Genomic DNA, 14,766 nt, shown 5'->3' with positions numbered 1-14,766 from the left:
CGCTTCATATAAACGGGGGGGTACGAATATGTTCGTACTTAGCAGATAACGTCCCATAGCTGGGGGGTACGAACATATTCGTACTTAGAGAAAGAATTAAGAAATGTGAATCCCTAGACTCCTTGAAAACCGGCCCCGGTAACAGGCTGCTCAATAGGATGGACGACTATGACTTAAAATGGGGCTTTTACCATATGCACGTATCAGTTTCTGGCTCTGAGTGAGCTCTGAACGGGCTGCAACTTTAGAAAAATACACTGAAGGAATATGTCTGGAATTGGGGCTGGGGTGGACTGCGGGATATTTCTGTGCATCTCTGTTATATGCTTTTGTTTTGTTATGTGTTTGTTTTGTTATGCATTTCTTTGGTTGTGTTTTGTCTATGTCAATGTTTCATATACAAAAGAAAATTAATAAAGTACAAATCATAAAAAAAAAACCTGCCCCGGTAAAAATGGGAACCCCCCCTCATTTTCCCCCCATACTGTTTTTCCCTTTTTTACTTTCTTTAACTATATACTGTATGATAATTTCCTGTTTTTCATAGAGGTGTATATTATGTATATACATAAGTTTAAATATTCTGATTAATTGAAAATGGAGGACCCTGATCTAACAAGTCTTCGTGCTTTTCGTGGATATATCCTCGCAGTAGCAGTTTTTGTATTGACCTCTTTTGAACTGTACCCATATCTCCAAACTGAATCAAAATTTCAATCGATCAATCAAAGTTAATGTGCTAAACATGCCACTGGTGAACCTTTGGGCTTTTATAATGATAAACAAACAGTTTGCTGGTAGATGAATTACACCAAATTAAACATACTAGAGGTGATCACTTTGGAATAGCTAGTGTTCCTTGAGGGGGTTCCAGGGTGCCCTATATCCAATACATAAGTTCACAATGTGTCACGATGTGACTCGTTGTGAGCTTGTAGTTCTGCTATTATATTGTTTCTTTTTAAACATTTGGAATATTTTAAAAACATTTTAACAACACACATCTTGTATGGGGGTTCCTGGCACAACATCTTTGCAGATGGGGTTCCGCAGACAAATACATTAGCTATATTAATATGACATTGACATTTTTGAGAACCACTGCTGTAGATAGTCAGAGGTCAGAGGTCAGTGCCCTGCTGGCCATAGAGGTCATACTCTTTGTACAGGATGTAGTCCTTGAGTCGCGGTGGCAACGGCAGGAAGCTCATGAAGACAGGCGCACGGAGACGCAGGCGCCCAAGACACCGACGTATCCTTAAACGACAGAGATGCTGCAAACAACGAACATTATCTGCAGAACGAGAGAATTGAAATGCTCTTTTCATTATTACATCTATCAGAAGATCTCTATCAAAGAGAAGGAACACAAACAAGATAATCATTTTAGCTCTTGCCTCTGGGACAACACAAAGTCCCAGTCAACAATCTCAGCCATTAACAAGAAGCACTGTCAACATGCCCTTTTGAGTGTGCATCATATTGTCTATTTATCATCATCTTCTTTTTTTTCTTTCTTTTTTCAAAGGAGCCGAGAGAAGGACAGACGGCTAGAAAGGTACCTTGCATCCTGCAGATGTCTGGCCACTGTTCGCTCTCCGCCAGGACAGGTTTGAGCATGGAGCAAAAGGTGACGTGGTGGCTAACATAATCCAACATGATACGAACCACAGGACCTGCTGCGTGACGCAGAAAACTCACTGATATCACCTCACAGAACTACATGGAGAGAAAGACAGGCAGACAGACAGACAGACAGAAGGGGAAGAGCAGATAAGGAGAGGGAAAGAAATCGGAAACAGCAGTGAGAGAAACATCAAAGATAAGAAAGAAAAACTCTGTAAGAGATTGTGATAGCTATCTATCTGTCCATCCATGTTACCATGGTAGCCATGGTTACCATGTTGTCTTTAATGATAGTGTCGGACCATCCTTCAAAGTCATCAGGGATATGTGAGCGGTCACCATAGGGACAGTCGAAGCAGCGCTCCACATCATAGCCGTAGTTACACAGCATCCTCAGAATCACCTACATGTACATTGTAGACAACAGAATGTCAACGATGACAGCAGTTCATGAAAATCTTCAGTGCTGTTAGCATGTTAGGAATTCATTTTATAGAATGTTTTATTCAGAATGTATTTTGTTGTTTGTTGGACACCTCTGGGGATCAGAAGCAGGACTGGTGAGAACAGGATTAGACTAACATCAAGGAAAAGAGGGCGCTGTTTTTCCTTTGTTTTGCCAATGGGTACCCAGATTGCTTTTGTCCTTGTTCAGGGCTCTGATAGCCTCAAGGCCCCCAGGTGCCCTTGAGAGTCGAGACACCTCAGGCGCTGTTGCCTTACTGTCCGTATAGGCACAAACAGTGCATTGCTGGGGTGACATTTGTCCTTCAAAATCTGTTTTGTTCTGTGGGATAAATATTGCTGCACAATTATGATGATAATAAATCGACTTTTCTGTGTTTATAGTAGTAAGTAACCATTACCAAAATGTACAGTGACATTTTAAGGCCAGACCGCACCAATGCAACTAGTCGCAAGTTGCAACACCTTGCAACAAAACAGTTGCAAGGAGTTGCATGCATCTGTCATTGGGGTTAATGGTTGCTACGGGCCATCATGGCACGTAGCAACCCTACCCCCTTAGATAGCACTTTTTGTAGACTTAGATAGCATTTGATACAGACTTATAGCATGTTATGTAGACAGCACTAGAATTGCATTGTATGTAGTCATAGCACTTCATAGTACATATGTATAGCATAGTATAGTAGGCTATATATGTATAGTTTATATGTATAGTTTCATTATATAGATATTCCACTGTTACGTTCTTAGCTTACGCATGTTTCATGATTACTACAACTACTTTTTATGTATGTGATGTATTGCCATGCTTTTTGTTCTTGCTTAATGTAAATCGCTCTGGATTAAGAGCATCTGCTAAATGCCTACATTTTAAATTGTAAATTGCAAGTAGTTGCATGTTGCAAGGAGTTGCATTGGTGTGGACTGGCCCAGAGCCATAGAGTATAGACAGAGTTACGCAAACTCCGTTCACTTCATGGGGCCAGTCCAATGGCAGCTCTTCTACATAGACTTCTATTGGTTTGTCCCTATTTGAAGGCTTCAAATAGGGACAACCGGAAGTTTACGGAATCCATTGGAGTCTATGCATGGCTCGCGTGAGTACATGAACTACGTGACCGGACTGTTTTCTGCTCCCTCAATATCGCAACGCTTCTATTAGATGGCTCTGTACTGGCCGTACGTGGTTACAAAGAAATCAGTTAACCGGTTGATCAACAACACTGACACAGCACCCTTGTGCAACAGGACTTGTCAATAAAAGTTGTGGCTACATGTAAAAGACAATCACAAGTAAATTCTAATGAGGAGGAGATGCATGTCAAATATTAACACAGAGAGCTGTTAAACCTGAATCACGCACCTTGTCGCGGATGGCGTACTGGAGGGCAGACGGGAAGTGAGTTGTGTTGACCTTACAGTAATAGTTGACATTGCCTCCATGCCTCAACAACAGGTTGATGAGCTCATAATTACCATGACACAGCGCCACCTACAGGGAAGACATAGATCATGTAAGATTGTAGATCGGCAATGTTTTGTATAAAATAGGAAAAACTCTAAACCTAACCTCTAAATCTATAATCCTAATTCATTTTTTTCCTAAATGTAAACCTATATCTATAAAGCAACACATTTTCTTGTGAGGACCAAGAAAATGGTCCTCATGATGTCTATTTCTCAAATAGGCTACTATACTTGTGGGGACATTTGGTCCTCACAAATATCAAATATAGTAACACACACACACACACACACACACACACACACACACACACACACACACACACACACACACACACACACACACACACACACACACACACACACACACACACACACACACACACACACACACACACACACACACACACACACACACACACACACACACACACACACACACACACACACACCTGCAGACATTTGATAGGGTCTAGGTTGGGCATGGCTCCAGCCTCTAGCAGCACTCTGGCAGACGCTGCGTCGTTATTTGAAACGGCAAAGTACAGCACTGACTGGCGCTCGTCGTCATAGTTACGGCGGACACAGGGGTGTAGCACATCGTTGGGGTCATAGCCTGCCTCCAGCAAGGCCTGAGGGGTATAGGAGAGGGCGGTGGTTGCGGCGATTTGTAAATCCAATGCAGTTCAGAACACATCAAATAAAATCAAATAGAATACATCAAACAACACCAATGCAGACCTCTACTACTGTATCTGCCAAGACCTAAACCTCTGCCCAGATTGCTCTTTGAAAGTTTGGTCCGATGCTCATACTAAAATAAATGTTACGGGTGCGACTGAAATCAAAAGGTGACTTCCTCTTGGGAGCATGAATGTGCACAGCAAAAAGGAAAAGCGAGCTGTAAGGGGCGAGGTGACGTGACGGCGTCCCATACAGCTCCCACACAGTTATGGAAGTACTAAGTGCAGGGAACAACACTAAAAAATGCCTTCCCTCTAGTCGGCTGCAAATATTGTTTGACCCGAAAACTAAATTCTCAACGGTTTATTGTAGTATCAAGTGTACTTAATAACATATCAATAGTCTGACCACTAGAAAGGTCTAATTTTCAAGATGACAAGAAGACAGTTCCTTGAATTTGCCAAACAGCCCCAAAGGCATGATGCCAGCACTATTTGACCACACTGATTCTGAATACAGAACTGGTGCGGTGCCTGACCCTTACCGCCATGAATGTCCCCTCTGGGATCAATGAAATGGAATGATATCTAATCTATAACCCTGGCCTTAACCCTAGAACAGCCTATTGAAAAATAACAACCAGTAACATATCCTCATTTATCTATCCTTCTGAGGGAGATAGATACAAACCTACACATGGTATGCTGCACATGTGTATGAGCACGCGCATGCACACACACAGACCTGTATACATAGTGTGTGTCCGCCTGCAGCAGCTGAGTGCAGAGGACTCATACCACCGTCATTCACCGCCTCATCGGAAGTTACAGGAATCAGCAACTGTAAAGCTCTGAAATAACACACACACAACACAACACAACACGCACGCACACACACACGCACACACACACACAGCCAGGGCCATTCACAATGTCTTCAAGATGACAGAGTCCCACCTGCTGGTCACCTGTGACTGTCTAAAGTCTGTGTGTGTGTGTGTGTGTGTGTGTGTGTGTGTGTGTGTGTGTGTGTGTGTGTGTGTGTGTGTGTGTGTGTGTGTGTGTGTGTGTGTGTGTGTGTGTGTGTGTGTGTGTGTGTGTGTGTTTTGATGAATTGAACATGGTGGACCCTGTTGTAAACAAGTGTAATGCTTAATTGGGTCGTCCACTCACAGTTAACAGCCTTTGTATTGAGTTTGTGCTTGAAATGTACTGTAATTCTGCAAACTGTTAATACAATTTTCAATCAATCAATCAATCAATCAATGTGTGTGTGTGTGTGTGTGTGTGTGTGTGTGTGTGTGTGTGTGTGTGTGTGTGTGTGTGTGTGTGTGTGTGTGTGTGTGTGTGTGTGTGTGTGTGTGTGTCTCACTCCAAGTTCCCTCTGTGTGCAGCTCGAAGTAAGGGCAGGTGTCCAGTGATTTTGGGGATGTTAGCGTCCGCTCCATATGACAACAGTAGAGAGATGATGTCAGGATCGCATGCGTCCGCCGCCTCGAACAAAATGGATGCCTCATCTTCTGCCTGGGACAGTACATCAGCCCCTATAGAAAATACAGTCGGTAATACAGTAGTACTTATACAGTTGGGTGCCACCGATATTGTCCCTTATCATTTGAACCATTTAGGCCTGACCTCAAAATTTTAAAAAAATCCTTCTAAATCCTTTTCACGATTTTTCAAAAATAGCAGACCTACAAGCTCGTAGCGCGCCACTCGGTGGCGCGCTATGAGCTTGTAGATCTGCTATTTTTCAATAGCTAAATTATAACATAATGTTTAAAACACCAAAAGGGGTTCCTGCCCAAAATGGGTTTGCGCAGATCACGCAAACCTCAGCAAAAAGAAAAGGACAATATCGATGGCCTCCAACTGTATGTAACACAAATCATTTGGTATTACTTACTACTTAGTTATAGACCTATTAATGAGATTACAGTAATAATGTTTCTTATCCGTTTGTCTGTCTGTTGGCATGTTCAAACTATCTGCCTGTCTAGGTGTAGGGGTGGGTGATATGGAAAAATATTATATGACGATAGGCCTATATTTTCGAGCACTATCTAATCTATCACGATACACAATATTATTTTTTAAAGTTACTCAACAGTACACAAGGTAACAAAAAAAACAGACCAAACCATCGTTCTACAGAAGTATAAATGAAGGCAGAACTGCAAAACATATAGAATCATATCTCTGAAAAGGCATTTCGTGGAGACATTGTATCGTCTCGACGATATTTATCACGTTATCGCCCACACCTGTCTAGAGGTCTTTGTCCATCTGTCTCACCTCTCCTCAGCAGTGTGTCCACCACCTGTAGGTGTCCTTTCTGTGCAGCCAGAGCCAGAGGAGTGAGGCCATATGCACTGCGTGGGTCTGGGTCGGCCTTGGCCTTGAGAAGTGCCTCCACCATCTCTATGCTGCCCAGCTGAGCTGCCTCGTGGAGGGGGCAGCGATGGTGGACCCCCCTCTGGTTCACACGGGAGCCATGCTGCAGTAACAGATCCAACAGGTCTTTGCGGTTGGAGCGGATGGCTGCAGGAAGAGCAGACTGCTATTATAGTCATATATCACACACAAAGAAAACAAAATAAAGACAAAAATGAACAAAGCAAATGCAAACTAAGAGGAATTGTATCCGTAGTTTAGTTTTAGTTTTCCCCACTGGCTTTAAGAAAAAACACAATAAACAGTAACAGAATAGCTCCAGAAGGTGGCAGCAATGCAACATAGTTACTAGATGCTGGCTGCCATGAAGTCCAAAGAATTGCACACAAATGAAAATTAAACCTGTAGGCAGAATGCATCACACTAATACACTTAGCCATCTATAACAGGGTATCTGTGTACGTGTGTGTGCGCTTGTGTGCATGTGTGTGTATGATGAATTGAACATGGTGGACCCTATTGTAAACAAGTGCAGTTGTGCTTGAAATGTACTGTAATTCTCCAAAACTGTTAATACATTCTTCAATCAATCAATCAATCAATCAGTGTGTGCGTGCGTGCGTGCGTGTGTGCGTGCGTGCGGCTAGCCTCCTATGGAGCCATGCTTTAAAAATCTAAAACTAATAAATATTTCAATACTATAATAATTTGACAGACACAAACAAGTCTCTTGGCAGAGATAATAAAATAGGCAAGCTTAGAAACTACTATTAATGTTTACAATTACTGTATGAATGAATATATGCGCGGTCAATCAAACTTATATCAATACTTAATAGATGCATGAATATAATTGTCTATCAACAATGATTATATAATGATTGAATATACTGTATGCATACATAGACTAATGAGTATCTGAATGCATATTCTACTGAATGTACAGTCTATCAACAGTTATTATTTACATCTTAGTAGACAATGTGCAAGCAGCAAGAGTGTCCACATGCACGAGTGAGTAGTTCAAAAGATAATCATCATACCGATAACCAGTGGTGTGTCTAGCTCGTGGTTCTGGCTGTCAGGGTTGGCACCTTGTTGGAGGAGAAATGATGCATTCTCCAATAGGCCATGTTCCACGGCAACACACAGAGGAGTCTGACCAATCAGTGAAGAGCTCTCTATCGCTGCTTTACCTGTGGCTGATGACATTCTAATGTAGTTTATTCGCATTTATGATATAATGATATACAGTATAGCAAGTTTAATGTAGTCTAGTGTGTGTGCGTACATGCATGCTTGCATCATGACGCATGGGATCGAGGGCAGATTCACTGGATCTTTTCAGGGCCTAATTCTTACCTCTGAATGTCAGCTCCAGTATAGATTGGTTGGTTTGGGCCGCAGCCTGATGGAGAGGAGTCCAGCCTCGACTGTCTGTCTCTCTGAATCTGTCTTTCTTTTCCACACTCAGGTGTCTCACTGCCTTTTCATCACCTATTAAGACATATTTAAGACTGTTATATACATAACATACAGTAGATGATAGATACCATTAATAAAATAAACACAATAGTACAAGTGTTACCTTCTCTTATTGCAGAAAATATCTCTGTACTGCCATCAGTGCAACCATGGCTGTAAACAAAAACCTTATTTCATCACATCACATCTTATACATACACTATGCAGATACAGTTACAGATAAGGTATATTATCATCCTAGCGTACATTGTTGCCTGAGCTTATCTAACCCAGGGCAGGCACGTCGTCATATGGTGCAGCAATAGCGAAAGGTTGGATATGAGGGTAATGATGCATGTCAGCTGATAATACAGGGACAATACCATTTCATTCAGCAGGGGAGTTCCTCGTTGACAGTAATTGCGAATACAGTGAGCGATATATATGTAACACAGGCAGAACTGTCTGTCTGTCTGTCTGTCACGCTCGCCCACCCGCCCGCCACCAGAGGGTGCAGATGTATCACACACAATAAAAAAAACACGCACGCACGCACGCGCACACAGTCACACAGACACACACACACACACACACACACACACACACACACACACACACACACACACTAGAAAACTTTAAAAAAGAAAAAAAAGAAAACGTAAAAAAAGTACGTATAAATTTATTCGAATTGTTGTTGCAATTTACGAGCTGGGTTAGCTTCCCGTGTTCACGCGTCTTACTTGTGATTTAGTCATTTAAAGTGTTGACCAAAAGTAATTTACGGATTGGCTGTCTTTGTAATTGTCTATGGTACCGTATGTGATAAACAGGATATTGCCCACCATTTGTTGTTGCCCTCATTATCCATCCTCAGGCTTGGCTGCATTTGATATACCAGTCCTCAGTTTGATAATCCTGTGCAACACATTTTTTAGGTGATAATCGGAATGTTCAAGGAATGCCATTCTTCCAAAAGTAAGAAGTGTTCAAATAGGTTGAGATCTGGTGACTGCAAAGGTCATAGCATTTAATTGATTCACATCATTTTCAAACTCATGAAACTCCCATCCAGTGTTTCAACTAAGATGATCAATCAGAATAACTTTGCATTGATGTGCAGTGACCCTTTACAGTGACCCTTTACAGTGACCCTTTACAGTGACCCTTGCTTAAGGGGAAAAATGGGACCGAACCATGCAAGAAAAACATTGTTTTTCTTTTCTTTTTTTTCTGCTTTTTGTTTAGCCCATTTATAGATTCCCATAGATTGAAATGCACATGTCATTTTAGTCTATATTCCTATTGAAACTCTAGACAGTTGACCAGTCTTTGTGGCTAAGGCTAGTGTTTCAGTACTACACGCCTGAAAACACATATGTTGAAGCTCATGCCATCCGACACCTTTTTGTATCTGTATAATATCTATATAGGCCTACATTGATGAAACTATACTTACATAGGTGAACATACCTGCAGCCATGTCTCTCGCTCTCTTTCTCTGTCTCCTGTTTCTTGCTCTCTTTCAGGCTCTCTTCTATGATGTACTGAATTGCAGCATCATCATCATCCTCAGTGTCCTGGTACTCCAGTCTAAAGTGCTCCATATGGCTGTTCACACAGAGGTCTCAGGTCTCTGGTGTGTTCACTATAGTCAGGATAGAGGTCAAGATTAAGGCACATACATATAGAGCAATGAAAGTGAAAACGCTTCTGGAGAACTCTGTGGAAGTCATGCAGTGGCCCAGTCAGTGTACCTGAGGACTGGTTCACAACATTGGGTCGAGGACCACCAGGGGCCCAAATGGACATCTACAGGTCTCTAACTCTGAGAGTACTAATAGACCAAATTAAAATTGTCAGGGCTATTTGGTTCCATTTGTTCACTCTCAAGTGAAATTAGCACAGAGGGTTTTATGGTGTAGATTGGGGTCCCAGAGATAAAACAAGTGAGCGGTGTCTTTGGCGAATTAATTTAATTAACAATGTTAAATCCCTGTCTATTCATTTCAAGGATGCTCAATAGCACCACTCTGTGTCTGTAGCTGTTGTTGCCATACTGATATGAGTGTGACTGGTTCATTAGTAGGTTGAACCGTGCCGGTGATTGGCTCCTGTCATCAGGGACTGGAGGACGAATCCACGGAGGGGTGCCCTGGACTCCATAGCTAAGGTGTCACATTAAGCACAGCTTGACACCTCAGCATTGATTGCCTACACCTGAGCTACAGGGCACCACTCCATGGATTCCACAGAGGGGTGCCCTGGGCGCAACCATAGCTAAGGTATCACATTAAGCATAGCTTTACACCTCACATTGATTAGCTGCACCTGGCCTACAGGGCACTGCTCCACGGATTTGTCTATAAAGCTGCCTATACCTTCTGATCATCAGATGTGTTCCTCCATGCCAGTCCCCTAACCACACCAGTCTGAGTGTTTTTAGACATGCCAGTATTTTGGAGCTTTCACTGTTAGCATGGGTTAGTCTTGGTAATGTAGGTACAGGTGCAGGTGCCCACCCTGAGGTAATTTACCCAAGTATGTTCTAAACTGTGAACTGTGTTACGCGTGACCCCTAGGCCCGGTCGTAACAACCGTTTTAGCTTCGTCATTGCATCGACAAATACCCAGATAATCTATATTCATCACATTTGCCCTCTTTTCAAGCTAGTGCCACTGCAGGCTGAAGTTATACTGCAGGCTGAAGTTATACTGCAGGCTGAAGTTATACTGCAGGCTGAAGTTTGAAAGGTTGACCCTTAAATTCATTGGTACTCCTGTATGCCACACCAGTCATATAATTAACTAGATCCACCGTTTCAGCAAATTAGGCGGCATTTGCTACACACACGGAGACGAGAAAGTCGCGTCTCCAAACTTTCCCACTCTGGAAGGTGGTTTCAAAATTAGCCGTTTAAGTCCCCCAAAACACCGTTTCCGTGTGGCAAAAAGGGCAGATCGGCTAATTACTTGCCCGAGTAACACAGAATACGTCCTCGTCTGTACACCACCTAATTCACCTCCTGCATCAGTTTAAAACGTTTGGTGTGAATGGGGAGGCGATGCTGCACTTCTACACAGCTTAGCAACACAACAGCCCTTGACGGGACAATTGGAAAGAGTATGTATGTGAATGTGACAAAAGTTAGACTAAAATGGATACCCAGACAAGCGCCTATTTGGATGATTTGCAACGCTATTATTTTTAGATTAACAGCAACATGATATGAAATGGATGTTGAATAATGCAACAACATATTCAATGGTAACTAACCCTAACCCTACATACCAAGACAACTAGTGATGCTCTAATCTTTACAAATATACCAAAACTGTGTTCAAGTGCTGGTGTAGTTCCTGTTTGCTGTTAGGCCACAATATACATAAACGCTGTATATGCCTTGCTTTTCTTTTCTTTTCTCCATTGCTCTGTAAAGCACTTAAAGACCACCCGAGTAACAGCGATGGAATAGCCAGCTTGCATATGACAAGGACAATTCCATAGCCCCATGCAGTGAATGACAAATCAATGGCTAGAACAAATTGATTAGGGACTAGTACATTATTTTTAGATTTTACTGGAGCTTTCAACTTGGTAGATCATAGTATTTTGCTGAAGAAGCCCTTTCATTATCTGCTCTTGAGTGGGTGCAGTCTTACATGCCTGATTGAACACAATCTGTTTAAATAAGTGGATCCTCTTTTCTTCTTTGAATATGGACTGTGGTTTGCCTCAAGGGAGTTGTCTCAGGCCTCTCTATTTAATATGCATGATGAATCATATTTCATATGCACCAATCTGTTCTCAAATTATTGTTGCTTATGATACTACTGTGTATGTACCTGGTCCTAGTTTAGAGACACAGAGGATGCTGCAACAAGACCTTCACTGGATCAAAGAATGGGTTGAAAGGATTTAACTATTCATGAGAAAAACACAGGACAATTATTTTTGCTATCATTACGAACTAAATTATACATTTGCACATTAATTCCACTAATTCCAATTTCTTTTATAGTCGACTAAAATGTCTGATTACTGTTGCAGTCTTTTATGCCTTTCTTTGATAGAACAGTAGACTTACAGGAAATGGGGAGAGATAGATGGGGAGTGACACGCTGGCGCAGCAAAGGTCGTTGTCGATCGGGAATGGAACCTGCAACGTGTATGTACGCTGTCAGGTTGGATTAGCAGCCTAGGTGCCCGGACGTCTACACCAGCTGTCCTGGTGGGCCTTGCTAGTGTATTTTAAGACATGCACGTGTTTAAGATACGATTTATTTCACACACACCAAGACACCATACAGTATGTAGGTATGTAACGTTTGCCAGAAAAGTTACATTACAGGCAATCAAGTGTATAACAATACATTTCACATTTCACAACAAATGAGCCTACAACAGGGATCCATGTTGGGGATGATCAGTGATCGCATTTCTTTTATTTTTAATATTTGTTTTGTTATACTATTTTTGAGGGGTGCTAGCAGCACCATTCGCACCATCAGTCTTATCAGCCATCCCAGTAAAGTCCTTCTGAAATAATATTGAATAGGTTAAAACCTCAAGCTGAACTGATCATAGCTGAAGAACAGGCTGGATTTAGGGCAGGGCGAAGCACCACAGAACAGATATTCAACTTGAGGATTATCTGCGAGAGATATCTGCAGCATCAACAACAGCTGTACCACGTGTTCATAGAGATATCTGCAGCATCAACAACACCTGTACCACGTGTTCATAGAGATATCTGCAGCATCAACAACAGCTGTACCACGTGTTCATAGACTTCAAGAAAGCTTTTGACCAGGTATGACATGCTGCGCTGTGGGCGACCATGAGGAAGTATAACATCAGCCCTAACCTTGTCAGTGTCATTCAACATCTGTACAACAAAGCTACCAGCGCAGTTATCTACAACGGAGCTATCGGAGACTGGTTTAGGACAAGAATTGAAGTGCGCCAAGCATGCCTTCTCTTCTCTCACCCATTCTCTTTAACATTTTTCTGGAGCGTATCATGACGGATGCCCTGGCAGACCATGAAGGAACAGTCCAATCACCAACCTCCGTTTTGCAGATGACATTGATGGGCTACAGTAGCCGGAGAAGAGAAAGAACTTGCCATCCTAGTGGAAAGGCTTGACATCACTTCCCGAGCCTATGGAATGGAAATCCATGCAGATAAAACCAAAATGATGACCAACAACATCAGTGGCATCCGCTCAGCCATCCAAGTCAATGGACAGGCACTGGACACGGTGTCTACCTTCAAATACCTTGGAGCAATCGTGTCTGATGAATGATCCAAACGGGAAGTCCTTGCCAGAGTTGCTCAAACAACTGCTGCCCTGGCAAAACTCAAGCCCGCATGGAAAGACAACAACATCAGTCTGGCATCAAAGGTGGGACTATACTGCCATCACTTCTGACCACTGTCATAAAGCGTAAACTGAGGTGGTATGGACACATCACCAGATCCTCAGGCCTTGCGAAGACCATCCTGCAAGGCACCGTACAAGGTGGCAGGAGAAGAGGGAGACAAAAGAAAAGATGGGAAGATAACATCGGAGAATGGACTGACTTGAAACTCAGGGTGTGTGTTCTTGAGGGGCGCTAGGAGGGGATGATGAGGAGGGCCCTTAACTCATCGTCAGTTATATGTTTATGCTGTGTTTGTATTTGTATTGAATTGTTTTGTCTAGTCTACGCACGCACGCGCACACTTGCACACGCACACACAAGTATGTATGTATGTATGTACGTAATATGTATGTATGTATGTATGTATGTATGTATGTATGTAATAGCCTACATTATTTAATGTTGAACCATATTCAACCAGTCAGTGCACTGACCACATGGTCCCTATAGTGAGATGTTTGTGAGGACCCGAGTTTGTCTCCCCTCTCTCTCTGCCCTCAGTTTCCTATCTCTCCAACACTCTCATGTGAATATAAGGCTGAAAGATCAAGAATAAAATGTTTAAGTATTACAAAATACAATTCCTTTCATTCTTTTGTTTACCTTGTGTTTAGTCTTCAGGCGGTCAATCTGCCTGTATACTGTAGTCTCATGATGTTAAAGGCTGTCTGTGGTGTTGTTTGCTGTAGTGTTAAAAGGGCTAGTGGGTTAAAGGTCCGGGTACTAACGCTGTTAAAGGGGTAGTGGATCATGTGACATTTTGGCCAAAGCCAGAACTGTTGCACTGAATGGGTTGAACAGTCTGTGGTTGAAGAAGTACTAAAAGTAGCACTACCACAATATACAAATACTCTGTTACAAGTAAAAGGCCTGTGTTCAAAATGTGTCAAAATGAGTAAAAGTACAAAAGTATTGTCATCAAAATATACTTAAAATATAAGTCAAAATATGTTTTAAATAGCAGATCTACACTATTTTCAAGTGCTTAATCTAGGTGTTATAATATATTAGTACATGGCTTAATGAATGCTTGATTCTGATTGGTCAATCGCTGAATTCAGCGCTAACAGACCGCTACCGAATCAAGCCCTCTGAGCACCAGCTGCGCGGCTGCGCCCCGCTTGATTTACTACTGCTGTTTCCAACATGACAGCCATGTAGATTCAAGATTCAAGATTCAATACTTTATTGCCATGTCAACAGAGTTGATTGGAATTTGTTTCAGTGCACTAAAAACAGACAT

At 42.2% G+C, this 14,766-nt stretch overlaps 2 protein-coding genes across 5 annotated transcripts in view; one reads left to right on the top strand and one right to left on the bottom strand.

The window, feature by feature from the left end:
* Positions 1-14,766, top strand: part of cplane2 (ciliogenesis and planar polarity effector 2) — a 395,788-nt gene that overhangs the window by 118,645 nt on the left and 262,377 nt on the right. The window lies entirely within an intron of this gene.
* On the bottom strand, positions 927-13,203 carry asb14a (ankyrin repeat and SOCS box containing 14a). 4 transcript variants are annotated; one of them, XM_079510276.1, is made up of 13 exons: positions 13,167-13,203; positions 9,570-9,744; positions 8,224-8,273; positions 7,998-8,132; positions 7,679-7,837; positions 6,537-6,782; positions 5,614-5,785; positions 4,987-5,092; positions 4,011-4,190; positions 3,458-3,586; positions 1,901-2,029; positions 1,563-1,719; positions 927-1,294 (listed from the first exon to the last, which is right to left on the bottom strand). In XM_079510276.1, the coding sequence occupies exons 2-13, from the start codon at positions 9,701-9,703 to the stop codon at positions 1,122-1,124; spliced, it is 1,770 nt and encodes a 589-aa protein (XP_079366402.1). In that variant the 5' UTR covers positions 9,704-9,744; positions 13,167-13,203; the 3' UTR covers positions 927-1,121. The 4 variants fall into 4 exon arrangements, with proteins under 4 accessions (XP_079366402.1, XP_079366404.1, XP_079366405.1 ...); XM_079510278.1 differs by having other exon boundaries at positions 7,679-7,831; XM_079510279.1 differs by having other exon boundaries at positions 7,679-7,729.

The sequence above is a fragment of the Electrona antarctica genome, assembly GCF_951216825.1.
Source record: "Electrona antarctica genome assembly, chromosome: 9".
Lineage (NCBI taxonomy): Eukaryota > Metazoa > Chordata > Actinopteri > Myctophiformes > Myctophidae > Electrona > Electrona antarctica.
This window is presented reverse-complemented; position numbering and strand designations above follow the sequence as displayed.